The sequence below is a fragment of the Ranitomeya variabilis genome, chromosome 4 (genome assembly GCF_051348905.1).
Source record: "Ranitomeya variabilis isolate aRanVar5 chromosome 4, aRanVar5.hap1, whole genome shotgun sequence".
Classification (NCBI taxonomy): domain Eukaryota; kingdom Metazoa; phylum Chordata; class Amphibia; order Anura; family Dendrobatidae; genus Ranitomeya; species Ranitomeya variabilis.
Window position 1 is genome coordinate 74,884,835 of NC_135235.1, and position 16,486 is coordinate 74,901,320.

The window sequence follows — 16,486 nt, forward strand, 5'->3', positions numbered from 1 at the left end:
GTCCAAATTCTCCCTGATGGCATTGAGATACTCCTGCACCATCCTCTCCTGTCATTCACAACATGTCAGACTTGTACTATGGAGCTCAAGCCCATCAGCATGTTTCTGGGTTCACTCCAAGTGAGATCTACAACATCATCATCATCCTCTCGGTTCTCCCACTCCTTACCCTGAGAGTGACTCTCCTCTTCCTACCCTTACAACACAGTATAGTCTGCGTGCGTCTCACATACCTGAGTCTCATCAGTATCACCTCCACCCTCGGGAGTTAACGTCTGGTGATGACAGTCTGGATTCTGCTTGGACCATTTTTGGGCATCACTGCAGATGCTTTCCTCCTCTGGATTCTGTGAATCTTTGGAGCAGACCTCTGATGCCCATGGAAGAGAATGGATGAACAGCTCTGCAAAATAGCCCATCTTTTGTTCCCCACAGTCAATTCCGCAGTTGGAAAGTTGTGATGCAGAGAGAAACAATGGTGATTGGGGTGCCCCCTCTGAGGATTGTACTGTGTGTGATGTTAAGGTGGAGTAAAAGGAGGAGAGGTCACTTGATGCAGCGCTTGCCATCCACTGGAGCACATGCTCCTTCTGACCCTCATCTACAAGGTGTACCGCTGTGTAGCAGTTAAAGAAGGGCTGTCGAGTAGCCCATCCAGTAACAGATGTTGTCAGTTGTCTTTGGATAGGACGAGACAATGTTTAGTAGAGATTTTAGTAACAATACCACCTAAGCCACGTACACGTCAAACACTAAGCCAATTCCCCCATTCACCACGACCTCACTTTTTCCCAACTCATGTACTCTTCCCCTCTTTTAACCAGCTGTTTCACAACCTTAGGCCCAAACCTGTCTGTCACCTGTCACTAAACGAACAATCAGTATTTATTTTCTGAGATAGTGTGCCTGAACAACAATATTAGCCCTAATGATTTTGATTAGCAAATGGGGCGGCCTGAGTCCTGACTGCAACACAGTATTAGTCCAAATGATTTTGAGTAGGAAATGTGGACTCCAGCCTGCACAACACTATTAGCCCTAACGATTTTGAATAGCAAATGAGGCCTCCTGGCTGAACCCCAATATTAGGCCTAATGATTCCGATTAGCAAATGGGACCTCCTGAGTTCACTGCAGTTCAAATTCACCGCAGTGAAATTCTCCCATTGAACTTGCCATTGCACTGTGAGACTTTCTCACGGTGCTGGCAGGGATTTCACTGAAGTCACTGCATTTCAGCATTTCAGCACAGTTGGGAACACAGCCTCAGTGACTGGAGGAAACCTCTATTGACGTCATCGCTGGTCACTGATGCTGCACTCGCAGCAGCTCATTCTTCAGTGGTTCTCAGCCTGGACGGCCACATCCAGGTTGAAAACTATTAATCCCCAGACATGGATTATGGCGTGGGACAGAATGACGGACAGGTGATGGATATTGCTGTTTTATTATTTTTGTTTTGTTTTGTTGAGGGATTCAGTGGAATTAGGTGTTAGGTGAATATAATTGTGCTTGTTATTTTAAATATAAAAAGGTAAAGTGGGCTTTGTTTTTATTTCAAATAAAGTACTTTATTCTGGTTGTGTCTTTATTTACAATACAACTACATAGATGCCTCTCCATTAGTAATCTGTGGGCTTGATGTCACCGGACAATATGGCATCAACAAAACCAAGGCCGGCATCAGCATCCGGCACCCCCGGGCAAGTGTCGGGGCCCTGAGCAGGTGAGGGGAACCACTCGCCATTGGGGACACCGATGTGCTGTGGGGGGGCCCGGTGCCTGTGCCAGTGTCAGCGCCCACGAGTGGGCCCCCTGCTTGCTCCAGGCCCTGGCACTTGCAATACTCATCTCTCCCTGATCCTGCGCTGCGGCGTCTTCCGCTTCCTCTGACTGTGACATCTCAGGTCAGAGGGCACGATGACATCAGAACTGTGTGCCCTCAGTTTCTGAGGAGTCCGGAGAAGAGCAGTGGCCAGCGAGAAGCAGTGAGTACTGTATTTATTTATTTTAAAAAAATATTTGGAGCAATATATGGGGACCATCATATGGGGTCTATTATATATGGAGCATTATATGGGGCCCATTATACACTGAAGAATCATATAAGGGACCCATTACATATGGAGCATTATAAGGGGCCCATCATACAGTGGAGCAATATATGAGGCCAATTATATATGGAGCATCGTATGGGGCCAATTACATATGGAGCAGTATATGGGACAAATTATATATGGAGCATCTTTTGGGGCCAATTATATATGGAGCATCTTATGGAGCCAATTATATATGAACGAGCATCTTATGAGGCCAATTACATATGGAGCATTATATGGGGCCAATTATATATGGAGCAGTATATGGGGCCAATTATATATGGAGCAACTTATGGGGCCAATTACACACGGACCATCCTTTGGGGCCAATTACATATGGAGCATCTTATGGGGACAATAATATATGGAGCAGTATATGGGGCCTGTTATATATGGAGCATCTAACGGGTTCAATTATTTATGGAGCTTTATATGGTGCCCATCATATACTGTATGGAGTATTATATGCGGTCCATTATACTGTATGGAGCATTATATTGGGCCCATTATTCTGTATGGAGCAATATATGGGGCTCATTATGCTGCATTGAGGACTATACTGTCATCTTTCTGAGCTATTGCTATCACTCATGCAGTGTAACAAGTGAAATCTTTGGCATTGTACTATATCAATATTTTTCTGCCGTATCTGTGCATCATGAATCGTGGTATGCGTTAAAGGGGCCCACTGAGACTCTTTCGCTCGGGGCCCAGGAAAATCTGGAGCCAGCCCTGAACAAAACCATCAGCCTAGAGCGTAAAACAGGCTGTCCAACAGCTAAAATGAAAGAAAAAGAAAAAAGTTAAGTCTCAGAAAATGGTGACACACTATTTTTTTTTTATTTATAATTTTTTTTCACAACTAAAATAGTCAAAATAACCAGACAAGTTTGGTATCACTGTAATGATGTGGTATCTACAAAACCATCAGCTCCAATGACAGGAAAAGAAAAAAGTTACAAGTTTCAGAAAATAGTGATATATTTGTTTTGTTAAATTCTAAATTTGTTTACTACTAAAATAGTAACATAACAAATTTGGTATCAATGTAATCGTACTTACCTAGAGAATTGTATTATCTAATAATTTTTTACCACAAAATGAATACTGTAAAAACAAACCCCCCAAAAAAGAAGTGATTGAATTTTAAGCAATCTCATCACACTTTAATTTTTTTTCACCAACGTGTGAATGAGCACTTAAAATATATGTTAAAATATTGTTATTTTCTTTATAAAATGTGTTCAAAACTGGGACATGTTCTTTTTACATATCCATTTGTTTGGGTTGAAGCAGCTTTCTGCTAATAAGTCCTTTCCGTAGGTGGCACACTGATGCTCCTCTGATGTAGCAGACCTGCTGAAAAAACAACAATGTGAAGGAAATATATAATTGTAAGGCTACATCCATATATTGTTTTTACGCAAAGGACACAGCATCTGCCTGCTCTTAGGGTACCGTCACACAGTGCCATTTTCATCGCTACGACGGCACGATCCGTGACGTCGCAGCGTCGTATGATTATCGCTCCAGCGTCGTAGACTGCGGTCACACTTTGCAATCACGGCGCTGGAGCGATGCCGAAGTCCCCGGGTAACCAGGGTAAACATCGGGTTACTAAGCGCAGGGCCGCGCTTAGTAACCCGATGTTTACCCTGGTTACCAGCGTAAACGTAAAAAAAACAAACAGTACATACTTACATTCCGGTGTCTGTCCCCGGCGCTGTGCTTCTCTGCACTGTGTAAGCACCATAGCCGGAAAGCAGAGCGGTGACGTCACCGCTGTGCTCGCTTTCCGGCCGGCAGGCGCTTACAGTGCAGAGAAGCTGAGACGCCGGAGGACAGACACCGGAATGTGAGTATGTACTGTTTGTTTTTTTTACGTTTACGCTGGTAACCAGGGTAAACATCGGGTTACTAAGCGCGGCCCTGCGCTTAGTTACCCGATGTTTACCCTGGTTACAAGCGAACGCATCGCTGGATCGCTGTCACACACAACGATCCAGCGATGTCAGCGGGTGATCAAGCGACGAAAGAAAGTTCCAAACGATCTGCTACGACGTACGATTCTCAGCAGGGTCCCTGATCGCTGCTGCGTGTCAGACACAGCGATATCGTAACGATATCGCTAGAACGTCACGAATCGAGCCGTCGTAGCGATGAAAATTTCACTGTGTGACGGTACCCTTATAGCAGAATCTCAACCACAGGGGTGAATCTCCTGGGAGAATTTAGAGGTGTCAGAACATGGCAGCTTCACGCAGACAGTTGTAACTAGAAGGAATATTTCCTATGGACTGTATATAGAGAGGAAGGGATGAGTGGAAGATGCAGGATATTTGAAATGCTACCGCTTGGTTCATCATCCATTCACAAATAGCAATGTTTGAATAAGCCAATCTTGATCATCCTGGAAATATGAGCCTATGAACAGGTCTATGAAAGCTGGATGACACAAAGAGAAGGTGTTCACAAGTGAGAGCAGACTGTAAGGCTGATGTACTCCATGATTCACTTCTCTGTCCCTCAGGAAAACAGACGATAACTGTAGACGGAAATGTTTAGATATTTCAGTTGTTTCTCCCTTTTTATTTTATAACTGTTTTGAATATTCATGTGTTGTTTTATTTTTACCTTTTTATATATATTCATTGTAAGCACTGTATATTTTTATATTAAACCTTAAAGTCTTTATTAAGTTGACCTTGTATGCTCTAAAACAGGGGTGGGCAATTAATTTTCCTGAGGGGCCACATGAGAGACCATGACTGTTGTGGAAGGCCAAACTAATAGCTTGAAATTAATTCTGCTCAATATTAATTTATTAATATTAATTGTATCTCTTAATATTGAGCATAATTAAGTATCCTATATATCTTTTAACCCTCCCACAGCCCCTTATATACAGCATGAGCCTCACACAGCCTACTACATATGTGGCATGAGCCCCACACAGCCTCCCTATATACAGCATAAGCCCCACACAGCCTACCTATACAGCATGAGCCCCACACAGCCTCTCTATATACGGATGAGCCCCACACAGCCTCCCTATATATGGCATGAGCCCCACACAGCCTCTCTATATACGGCATGAGCCCCACACAGCCTCCCTATATATGGCACGAGCCCCACACAGCCTCCCTACATATGGCATGAGCCCCACACAGCCTCCCTATACATGGCATGAGCCCCACACAGCCTCCCTATATACGTCATGAGCACCACGTAGCCTCCCCATTTACAGCATGAGCCCCACACAGCCTCCCCATGTACAGCATGAGCCCCACACAGCCTCCATATGTACAGCATAAGCCCCGCACATAGCTGGAGGGGACAGAGATCACAGGGGGCACAGAGATGACATGGGAGCACAAATATCACAGGGGGTACATAGCACAGGGGCACAGGGATAATAGGGGCACATAGATCACAGGGGGCAAAAAGCTGGAAGCCACAGATATCACATGGGTGCACATAGCTGGGGGGCACAGAGATCATGGAGGGGCATATAGCTGGGGGGCACAGATCACAGGGGGGCACATAGCTGGAGGGCACAGATCACAGGGGAGTACAAAGCTGGATGACTAAAAGGTCACAGGGGGCATATAGCTGGAGGGCACAGAAATCACAGGGGGCATATAGCGGAGGGGCAGAGATCACAGGGGGCATATATCTGGGAGGCACAGAGATCACAGGGGAGCACAAAGTTGGAGGGCACGGAGGTCATAGGGGGCATATAGCTGGAGAGCACAGAAATCACAGGGGGCATATAGCTGAGGGGTCAGAGATCACAGGAGGGCACATAGCTGGGGGCACAAAGCTGGGGGGAATAGGTATCACAGGGAGACGTATAGCTATGGGTCACAGAGATCACGGGGGGCACATAGTTGGGTCCGGAGATCACAGAGGGGCACAGATCACATGGGGCACATAGCTGGGATGCACAAAGATCACATGGTGGCATATAGTTGGGGGAGCACAGATCTCAGGGGGCAAAAAGATCACATGGGGCACATATCTGGGGGGACATATACTGTAGATCACAGGGGGGCACATATCACCAGTAGAAAAGCAGAGAGCTGCCGGCAGAGCTGCCAGCAGAGATCACTCTGGACTCAGCAGCAGCTCCTCTTCCGGAACAGGAGGATGGGAGAGCATTGGGCGCTAACACCGCCCACCCCAGCGCTAACCCCACCCAGGCGACATCATCATTCATGTGCAGAGCAGGCAGCATTCTATAATGAATGCTGTGTGCCATGCACTTGGGGGTTAAAGGGCCAGCAGCCGCCAAGATACGACTGCCGCCCAAGTATTGGGGACTCCGGGGTCCTGCCCGCGGGCAGCATGAGAAATCACCGTGGCCGCAGGCCGGAGGTTCCCCACCCCTGCTTTATTGCATAAAAACTTTGTTCTCTGGAAAAAAAAAAATCCTATAGCTTTGTTGCATAAAAGCCTTGTTCTCTGTAGCAAAGAAAAATCCTATTGCTCTCTACCATATAAACCTTGCACTCTGAGGGAAAAATTATATTGTTCTGTGCCATATATACCTTGTTCTTTGGCTACTTTCACACTAGCGTCGTACGACGCACGACGAATTGCGTCGTTGCGACGTACTGGCCTAAGCAGTGAAAGCGCCGCACAACGGGGGCAGCAGATGCTGTTTTTCAACCCATCCGCTGCCCCATTGTGATGTGCGGGGAGGCGTGGGCGGAGTTCCGGCCACGCATGCGCGGTCTGAAAAAACGGTCTAGACGCACCAAAAAACGTTACATGCAACGTTTTTTGGTGGTGCAACCGTCGCACTGCGTCGCTAATGCAAGTCTATGGAGAAAAAACTCATCCTGCAAGCACTTTTGCAGGATGCGTTTTTTCTACAAAATGACGCATAGCGACGTGCAGTGCACGACGCTTTTGTGAAAGTATCCTTTGTGGCGAAACATCCTATTGCTCTGTTTCAAAAACACCTTGCTCCCTGTGGCAACAAATCCTATTGCTCTGTTTGAATAAAAACCTTGTTCTGTGTCAAAAAATCATATTACTTTCTTGTATAAAAAGATTATTCTCTGTGGCAAAAAAAAATCCTATTTCTCTGTTGTATAAAAAGCTTGTTCTCTGTGGCAAAAAAAATCTATTACATAAAAAGCCTGGGCGTGCTTTCATGGGGGGCGTGGTCATCTGATGACGCCGTGAGGGACCCGGGTCTCGTGGCGGCGGTCGGAGCATGCGCCGCAACAAGGAAGTGGCCTCATGATGCTAAGCATTTTCATTCAATTTGATTGGGCGGGAGTACTATTTAATGTGGTTAGAGATCTGATGATGCCACTCCCCCGGAAGAAGGCTGACGCTGCCGAAACGCGCGTAGGGGATCTGGCACCATTAGATCTGAGGTAACGTAGTGTGTTATTTGTATATGCAATTTATTGACACACCAGAGACATTACTTTATATTGAATAGGCCATTGGGCATAATAAGGAATTTAATGTATGGATACTGACATGTGTGGCAAGAGGGATATTGATGTTTACACGTGCCTCAGATCTATGGTGCCATTTTATTGGGTATATGTCACCATCAATGTTGTCTTTTAGTAATGTTTTGTTTCCTAATAAAATTTGGTATTTTTTGGTATTTTGAAGTCTGGTTCGTACTTATTTTGTTTAGGTTGGTATAATTTTGTACGGGGCCGTTATGGGTGTAACATCTCCTGACGGACACAGGGGTTAATAGTCCTATAGAACCTGTGTTTTTGTTTGTCTGATTGGTTAATGTAATTTTGCTGTGTATTTTCACAGAGTGTCTTTTTGACAAACAATGGATTATAGAAACCGAGACACTACTTGGCAGATACAAGCTGCCTCAGTCTTTGATGGTGAAGGTACCAGTGCAGCAACCAACAGTAATGAAGAGATTAAAAATCTGCAAGCTCAGTTAAAACGCCTGGTACATAAACGTACCAAGCTATGGTGGAATAGAGCTTTCCTTGAGAAATATTTGAAAAAGAAGTTGATCCCTAGGGGATTAAGGATCCAGGTTTTCCCCTCATTTCCAGTGCACGATGAGAGCTTTATCACCAGGTGGGAGGAGGTGTGCACTGTATCCTCGTTTCAATTTATGGAACTATTGATCAAACTGAATAAAAAATCAGTAACTGAATTAGAGGTGGAGATTGATGAGTCCTATGGAAATCTGAAAAAATTGATATCTGCGGAGTCTCTGTCCAGTTTCAATTTGAGTATGGACAAAAATTCAGATGAATGGGAAACACAGATAAAAACAGTGCAGGCTAAGAAGGTGTCCCGTGATAATGCAGATTTTCATCAAGGCACTGTATATAGATGGAGAAGGAAAAATTTTGGGAGTTCCATTAGAAGAACCTCATCAGTATCATCTTTGGCATCTTCTGGAGGGAGGTCTGACGGAACCCAATACTCTATGCAAACGAGATTTGGGAATAGCAAAAGGAAGAAGGAACAAAAGGCGGATACAAATAAACGCCCGCAGACATCCAACTCCAGAAATGATGCCTTAAAGGTGATTAATTTATCTAATTATGAACTTAGTGAGGAAGCATTGTCTGTTTTGTCTAAAGGTTTAACTTTTTCACCTAGCACACGGCTTGACACCTTTACGGTGATTAAGGATTTACATGTGTTCGGGAGATCACTACTTTTCAAAAAATGGCATCACAGCGAAGAGATTCAAAAATTATTTCCTTTGCCTGAGGAACAAGCCAGATTAAGAGATTTGGAGGATTTGGCGGAGGAGCATATCAACCCTTCTTTGGGTAAGTTACCACCCTCACTCCGCCCAAAATCAAAAAAATTCCCTCCTCTGTCCATCTGTCCGAATGTGGATATCTTTATTAAATTAGTGATAAAAGAACTTGAAAGGATTCCTCCAATAGTTTGGCAGGACAATCTGACAAAGAAAGAACATAAATCTATAAAGGTTCTGAGTAACCTTAAAGATGTCCTAATAAAGCCTGCGGACAAAGGTGGGAATGTGGTAATCTGGCCCACCAGTTTATATGAGACAGAGGCTTATCGGATGCTGAGAGACTCTGTCTGTTACAAAAAGCTAACTTTTAATCCTCTTGTCTCATATAAAGAGGAGCAGCGTAAAATTCTGTGGCGGGCTGAGGAGAGGGGAATTATTACCAGGGAGGTGAGAGATACCCTGCTGGTAAAGGATCCACGTATACCTACGCTGTACTTACTGCCAAAAGTGCACAAAAACCAGAAAAATCCTCCCGGAAGGCCTATTATTTCTGGGATTGGTAGCCTTACGGAGGGCATCGGGAGGTATTTAGACATGTTCCTCAAGCCATTGGTGGAAACCATTCCCTCATTTACTCGAGACATGTCTGACTTTTTGAAAAAAATAGATTCAGTACATATAGATGAGGACATGGTACTAGTGACTTGTGACGTGGAGTCACTGTACACAAATATTCGGCACCACGATGGCTTGAGGGCGGTTTTGAGTTTTTTGACTATGACCAATTTTTCGAGGGAGGAAGTCGAGTTTTTGATAAATCTTTTGCGATTTCTTTTAACTCATAATTTTTTCATTTTTAATGGATCCTTCTACCTACATCTCCAGGGCACTGCGATGGGGGCGGCCTGTGCGCCCTCGTATGCAAATGTGTTCCTGGGGCTGTGGGAGAGGGATCTATTCACGTCAGATCAGGGTACATCGATGGAGCGGGTCATTTTTTGGACCCGCTACATCGATGACATTTTTTTGATCTGGCGTGGTACACCATCTGAGCTTCAAGCTTTTTTTCAGACTTTGAACAACAATGATTACAATATTCATTTAACATACAAATATAGTTATGAGTAGTGTTGAGCGATACCGTCCGATACTTGAAAGTATCGGTATCGGAAAGTATCGGCCGATACCGGCAAAGTATCGGATCCAATCCGATACCGATACCCGATACCAATACAAGTCAATGGGACTCAAGTATCGGACGGTATTCCTGATGGTTCCCAGGGTCTGAAGGAGAGGAAACTCTCCTTCAGGCCCTGGGAACCATATTAATGTGTAAAAGAAAGAATTAAAATAAAAAATATTGCTATACTCACCTCTCCGAGGGAACCGGCACCTAACCGAGGGAACCGGCAGCGTTCTTTGTTTAAAATTCGCGCGTTTACTTGGTTACGTGAAGTCCCGGCTTGTGATTGGTCGCGGCGGCCATGTTGCCGGGACGCGGACCAATCACAGCAAGCCGTGACGTAATTTCAGGTCCTGCAGGATTTTAAAATTACGTCCCGGCGTTGTGATTGGTTGCGCCGCAGTCACATGGGCGACACAACCAATCACAAGCCGTGACGTCACGGGAGGCTGGACACGCGCGTATTTTAAAATGCGCGCTTGTCCAGCCTCCCGTGACGTCCCGGCTTGTGATTGGTTGCAGCGGCCATGTTGCCGGGACGCGGACCAATCACAGCAAGCCGTGACGTAATTTCAGGTCCTGCAGGATTTTAAAATTACGTTCCGGCGTTGTGATTGGTCCGCGTCCCGGCAACATGGCCGCCGCAACCAATCACAAGCCGGGACGTCACGGGAGGCTGGACAAGCGCGCATTTTAAAATACGCGCGTGTCCAGCCTCCCGTGACGTCACGGCTTGTGATTGGTTGTGTCGCCCATGTGACTGCGGCGCAACCAATCACAACGCCGGGACGTAATTTTAAAATACTGCAGGACCTGAAATTACGTCACGGCTTGCTGTGATTGGTCCGCGTCCCGGCAACATGGCCGCCACGACCAATCACAAGCCGGGACTTCACGTAACCAAGTAAACGCGCGAATTTTAAACAAACAACGCTGCCGGTTCCCTCGCTGAGGTCCGGGCTGCGTCGGAGAGGTGAGTATAGCAATATTTTTTATTTTAATTCTCTCTTTTACACATTATTACATTAATGTTGTTTCGATACCCGATACCCGATACCACAAAAGTATCGGATCTCGGTATCGGAATTCCAATACAGCAAGTATCGGCCGATACCCGATACTTGCAGTATCGGAATGCTCAACACTAGTTATGAGCAGATTGAGTTCCTCAATGTTTTGGTCAAGAGAGACGCTGATGGTCTCCTTACCTCCGATGCTTTCCGTAAGGATACTGCAGTTAATGCCGTCTTACATGCTAGTTCCTCTCACCCATCGCATGTAATTAATGCAGTGCCATATGGCCAATTTCTTCGAATTAGAAGAATCTGCTCCACCATGGAGGATTTTGAGAATCGTGCACTGGAAATGAGAACAAGATTCCTGGAGAGGGGTTATAGTCGCAGAAGTGTAAAAAGATATATATCCTACAAAGAACTACGGAGTATGGACACCCATCGATTTGTAAAAGCAATAACAACTTTATTGGGAAATCATATACACAAATGATAAACAACAATATAAAAGGACAAGGTACACGTTCAAGCACATGTATGGCGGGACAACCACACTGAAAAGTAGCACCTGGGGCTTAGAAATGACACGTGCAGGTACTCACATAGGGGCAAATTTGTTCACTCAGTAGCTAGTAACAATAATTATAAAGTGCATAGTGCTATGTATGAGTGGCAATTAAGCCCCAAGGTGAACTGCATCATGAATCATAAGTCAAACAGCATAATGGAAAAGTCCAGCTCTTCCTGTCATTCTTACCCAAGTATCCTGAGGTGCCAGTGTGTGCCCGATTAGCCCCGACGCGCGTTTCGCGTGAGCTTCCTCGGGGAAGCTCACGCGAAACGCGCGTCGGGGCTAATCGGGCACACACTGGCACCTCAGGATACTTGGGTAAGAATGACAGGAAGAGCTGGACTTTTCCATTATGCTGTTTGACTTATGATTCATGATGCAGTTCACCTTGGGGCTTAATTGCCACTCATACATAGCACTATGCACTTTATAATTATTGTTACTAGCTACTGAGTGAACAAATTTGCCCCTATGTGAGTACCTGCACGTGTCATTTCTAAGCCCCAGGTGCTACTTTTCAGTGTGGTTGTCCCGCCATACATGTGCTTGAACGTGTACCTTGTCCTTTTATATTGTTGTTTATCATTTGTGTATATGATTTCCCAATAAAGTTGTTATTGCTTTTACAAATCGATGGGTGTCCATACTCCGTAGTTCTTTGTAGGATATATATTTCAGTGGAGTTTTGCCCTGTTATTTTCTATGTCCCTTACAGGGTGTTCCCCTCCTGATATTTGATATGCATCAGTGGTATGTATATTTAGAAGTGTAAAAAGAGCATATAATCGTGCTAGAAACATGGACCGCCATCAACTTCTTTATTCATCTGCAAAGAGAACTGCAACCAATCAGGTAAGGTTGGTGACAACCTATAATTCCCAATGGAGTAAACTTTCTGACAGTGTGGCTAGGCATTGGTCGGTCCTATTGGCGGATCCAGTGCTTAGTGTCATGATTCTCAATGGCGAGAGAACATAGCCCAGCATATATGAGAACTAGCTCTTGGAAGATGGAAACTATACTGACCATGAACTAAACCTGCCGCACAACTAGAAGTGGCCGGGTAGCATGCCTACGTTTTTTATCCCTAGATGCCCAGCGCCAGCTGGAGAACTACCTAATCCTAGCAGAGGAAAAGACAGTCCTGGCTCACCTCTAGAGAAATTTTCCCAAAAGGCAGACAGAGGCCCCCACATATATTGGCGGTGATTTTAGATGAAATGACAAACGTAGTATGAAAATAGGTTTAGCAAAATCGAGGTCCGCTTACTAGATAGCATGAAGACAGAAAGGGCACTTTCATGGTCAGCAGAAAACCCTATCAAAACACCATCCAGAAATTACTTTAAGACTCTAGCATTAACTCATAACACCAGAGTGGCAATTTCCGCTCACAAGAGCTTTCCAGACACAGTAACGAAACAGCAGCTGTGAACAGGAACAAAATGCAAAAACACACAAGGACAAAAAGTCCAACTTAGCTAGGAGTTGTCTAGTAGCAGGAACATGCACAGAAGGCTTCTGATTACATTGTTGACCGGCATGAAACTGACAGAGGAGCAAGGTTATATAGCGACTCCCACATCCTGATAGGAGCAGGTGAACAGAGGGGATGATGCACACAAGTACAATTCCACAAGTGGCCACCGGGGGAGCCCAGAATCCAATTTCACAACAGTACCCCCCCCTCAAGGAGGGGGCACCGAACCCTCACCAGAACCACCAGGGCGATCAGGATGAGCCCTATGAAAGGCACGGACAAGATCGGAGGCATGAACATCAGAGGCAGTGACCCAAGAATTATCCTCCTGACCGTATCCCTTCCATTTGACCAGATACTGGAGTTTCCGTCTGGAAACACGAGAGTCTAAGATCTTTTCCACAACGTACTCCAACTCACCCTCAACCAACACCGGAGCAGGAGGCTCAACGGAAGGCACAGCCGGTACCTCATACCTGCGCAACAATGACCGATGAAAAACATTATGAATCGAAAAGGATGCAGGGAGGTCCAAACGGAAGGACACAGGGTTAAGAATCTCCAATATCTTGTACGGGCCGATGAACCGAGGCTTAAACTTAGGAGAAGAAACCCTCATAGGGACAAAACGAGAAGACAACCACACCAAGTCCCCAACACAAAGCCGAGGACCAACACGACGACGGCGGTTGGCAAAAAGCTGAGTCTTCTCCTGGGACAACTTCAAATTGTCCACCACCTGCCCCCAAATCTGATGCAACCTCTCCACCACAGCATCCACTCCAGGACAATCCGAAGATTCCACTTGACCGGAGGAAAATCGAGGATGAAACCCCGAATTACAGAAAAACGGGGACACCAAGGTGGCAGAGCTGGCCCGATTATTGAGGGCGAACTCCGCCAAAGGCAAAAAAGCAACCCAATCATCCTGATCCGCAGACACAAAACACCTCAAATATGTCTCCAAGGTCTGATTAGTCCGCTCGGTCTGGCCATTAGTCTGAGGATGGAAAGCAGACGAAAAAGACAAATCTATGCCCATCCTAGCACAGAATGCCCGCCAAAATCTAGACACGAATTGGGTCCCTCTGTCAGAAACGATATTCTCCGGAATACCATGCAAACGAACAACATTTTGAAAAAACAGAGGAACCAACTCGGAAGAAGGCAACTTAGGCAAGGGAACCAGATGGACCATCTTAGAGAAACGGTCACACACCACCCAGATGACAGACATCTTCTGAGAAACAGGCAGATCCGAAATAAAATCCATCGAGATGTGCGTCCAAGGCCTCTTCGGGATAGGCAAGGGTAACAACAATCCACTAGCCCGAGAACAACAAGGCTTGGCCCGAGCACAAACGTCACAAGACTGCACAAAGCCTCGCACATCTCGTGACAGGGAAGGCCACCAGAAGGACCTTGCCACCAAATCCCTGGTACCAAAGATTCCAGGATGACCTGCCAACGCAGAAGAATGAACCTCAGAGATGACTCTACTGGTCCAATCATCAGGAACAAACAGTCTACCAGGTGGGCAACGATCAGGTCTATCCGCCTGAAACTCCTGCAAGGCCCGCCGCAGGTCTGGAGAAACGGCAGACAATATCACTCCATCTTTAAGGATACCTGTGGGCTCAGAATTACCAAAACTCCTAGAAAGGGCATCCGCCTTAACATTCTTAGAACCCGGTAGGTAAGACACCACAAAATTAAACCGAGAGAAAAACAACGACCAGCGCGCCTGTCTAGGATTCAGGCGCCTGGCAGACTCAAGGTAAATTAAATTTTTGTGGTCAGTCAATACCACCACCTGATGTCTGGCCCCCTCAAGCCAGTGACGCCACTCCTCAAAAGCCCACTTCATGGCCAAAAGCTCCCGATTCCCAATATCATAATTCCGCTCGGCGGGCGAAAATTTACGGGAAAAAAAGGCACAAGGTCTCATCACGGAGCAGTCGGAACTTCTCTGCGACAACACCGCCCCAGCTCCGATTTCAGAAGCGTCGACCTCAACCTGAAAAGGAAGAGCAACATCAGGCTGACGCAACACTGGGGCGGAAGAAAAGCGGCGCTTGAGCTCCCGAAAGGCCTCCACAGCATCAGGGGACCAATCAGCAACATCAGCACCCTTCTTAGTCAAATCAGTCAATGGTTTTACAACATCAGAAAAACCAGCAATAAATCGACGATAAAAGTTAGCAAAGCCCAAAAATTTCTGAAGACTCTTAAGAGAAGAGGGTTGCGTCCAATCACCAATAGCCTGAACCTTGACAGGATCCATCTCGATGGAAGAGGGGGAAAAAATGTATCCCAAGAAGGAAATCTTTTGAACCCCAAAAACACACTTAGAACCCTTCACACACAAGGAATTAGACCGCAAAACCTGAAAAACCCTCCTGACCTGCTGGACATGAGAGTCCCAGTCATCCGAAAAAATCAGAATATCATCCAGATACACAATCATAAATTTATCCAAATAATCGCGGAAAATGTCATGCATAAAGGACTGGAAGACTGAAGGGGCATTTGAAAGACCAAAAGGCATCACCAAATACTCAAAATGGCCCTCGGGCGTATTAAATGCGGTTTTCCACTCATCCCCCTGCTTGATTCGCACCAAATTATACGCCCCACGGAGATCAATCTTAGAGAACCACTTGGCCCCCTTTATACGAGCAAACAAATCAGTAAGCAGTGGTAACGGATATTGATATTTAACCGTGATTTTATTCAAAAGTCGATAATCAATACACGGCCTCAAAGAGCCGTCTTTCTTAGACACAAAGAAAAAACCGGCTCCTAAGGGAGATGACGAAGGACGAATATGTCCCTTTTCCAAGGACTCCTTTATATATTCTCGCATAGCCACGTGTTCAGGCACAGACAGATTAAATAAACGACCCTTAGGGTATTTACTACCCGGGATCAAGTCTATGGCACAATCGCACTCCCGGTGCGGAGGTAGTGAACCAACCTTGGGTTCTTCAAAAACGTCACGAAAGTCAGACAAGAATTCAGGAATCTCAGAGGGAATAGATGATGAAATGGAAACCAAAGGTACGTCCCCATGAGTTCCTTTACATCCCCAGCTTAACACAGACATAGCTCTCCAGTCGAGGACTGGGTTATGAGATTGCAGCCATGGCAATCCCAGCACCAAAACATCATGTAGATTATACAGCACCAGAAAGCGAATAACCTCCTGGTGATCCGGATTAACACGCATAGTCACTTGTGTCCAGTATTGTGGTTTATTACTAGCCAATGGGGTGGAGTCAATCCCTTTCAGAGGTATCGGAGCCTCCAATGGCTCCAAATCATACCCACAGCGTTTGGCAAAGGACCAATCCATAAGACTCAAAGCAGCGCCAGAGTCGACATAGGCGTCCGCGGTAATGGATGACAAAGAACAAATCA

At 45.7% G+C, this 16,486-nt stretch overlaps 1 protein-coding gene across 3 annotated transcripts in view; it reads right to left on the reverse strand.

The window, feature by feature from the left end:
* Window positions 1-2,772: 2,772 nt before the first annotated feature.
* Window positions 2,773-16,486, reverse strand: part of LOC143768426 (asialoglycoprotein receptor 2-like) — a 43,250-nt gene continuing 29,536 nt past the window's right edge. Inside the window, exon 6 of one of the 3 annotated variants that reach the window (XM_077257102.1) lies at window positions 2,773-3,454. In XM_077257102.1, coding sequence (XP_077113217.1) covers window positions 3,343-3,454 — 112 coding nt within the window. In that variant the 3' untranslated portion in view covers window positions 2,773-3,342. Of the gene's footprint in view, window positions 3,458-4,443; window positions 4,644-16,486 lie in introns of those variants that run through there. The other 2 variants (XM_077257101.1, XM_077257103.1) reach the window with 2 other exon arrangements.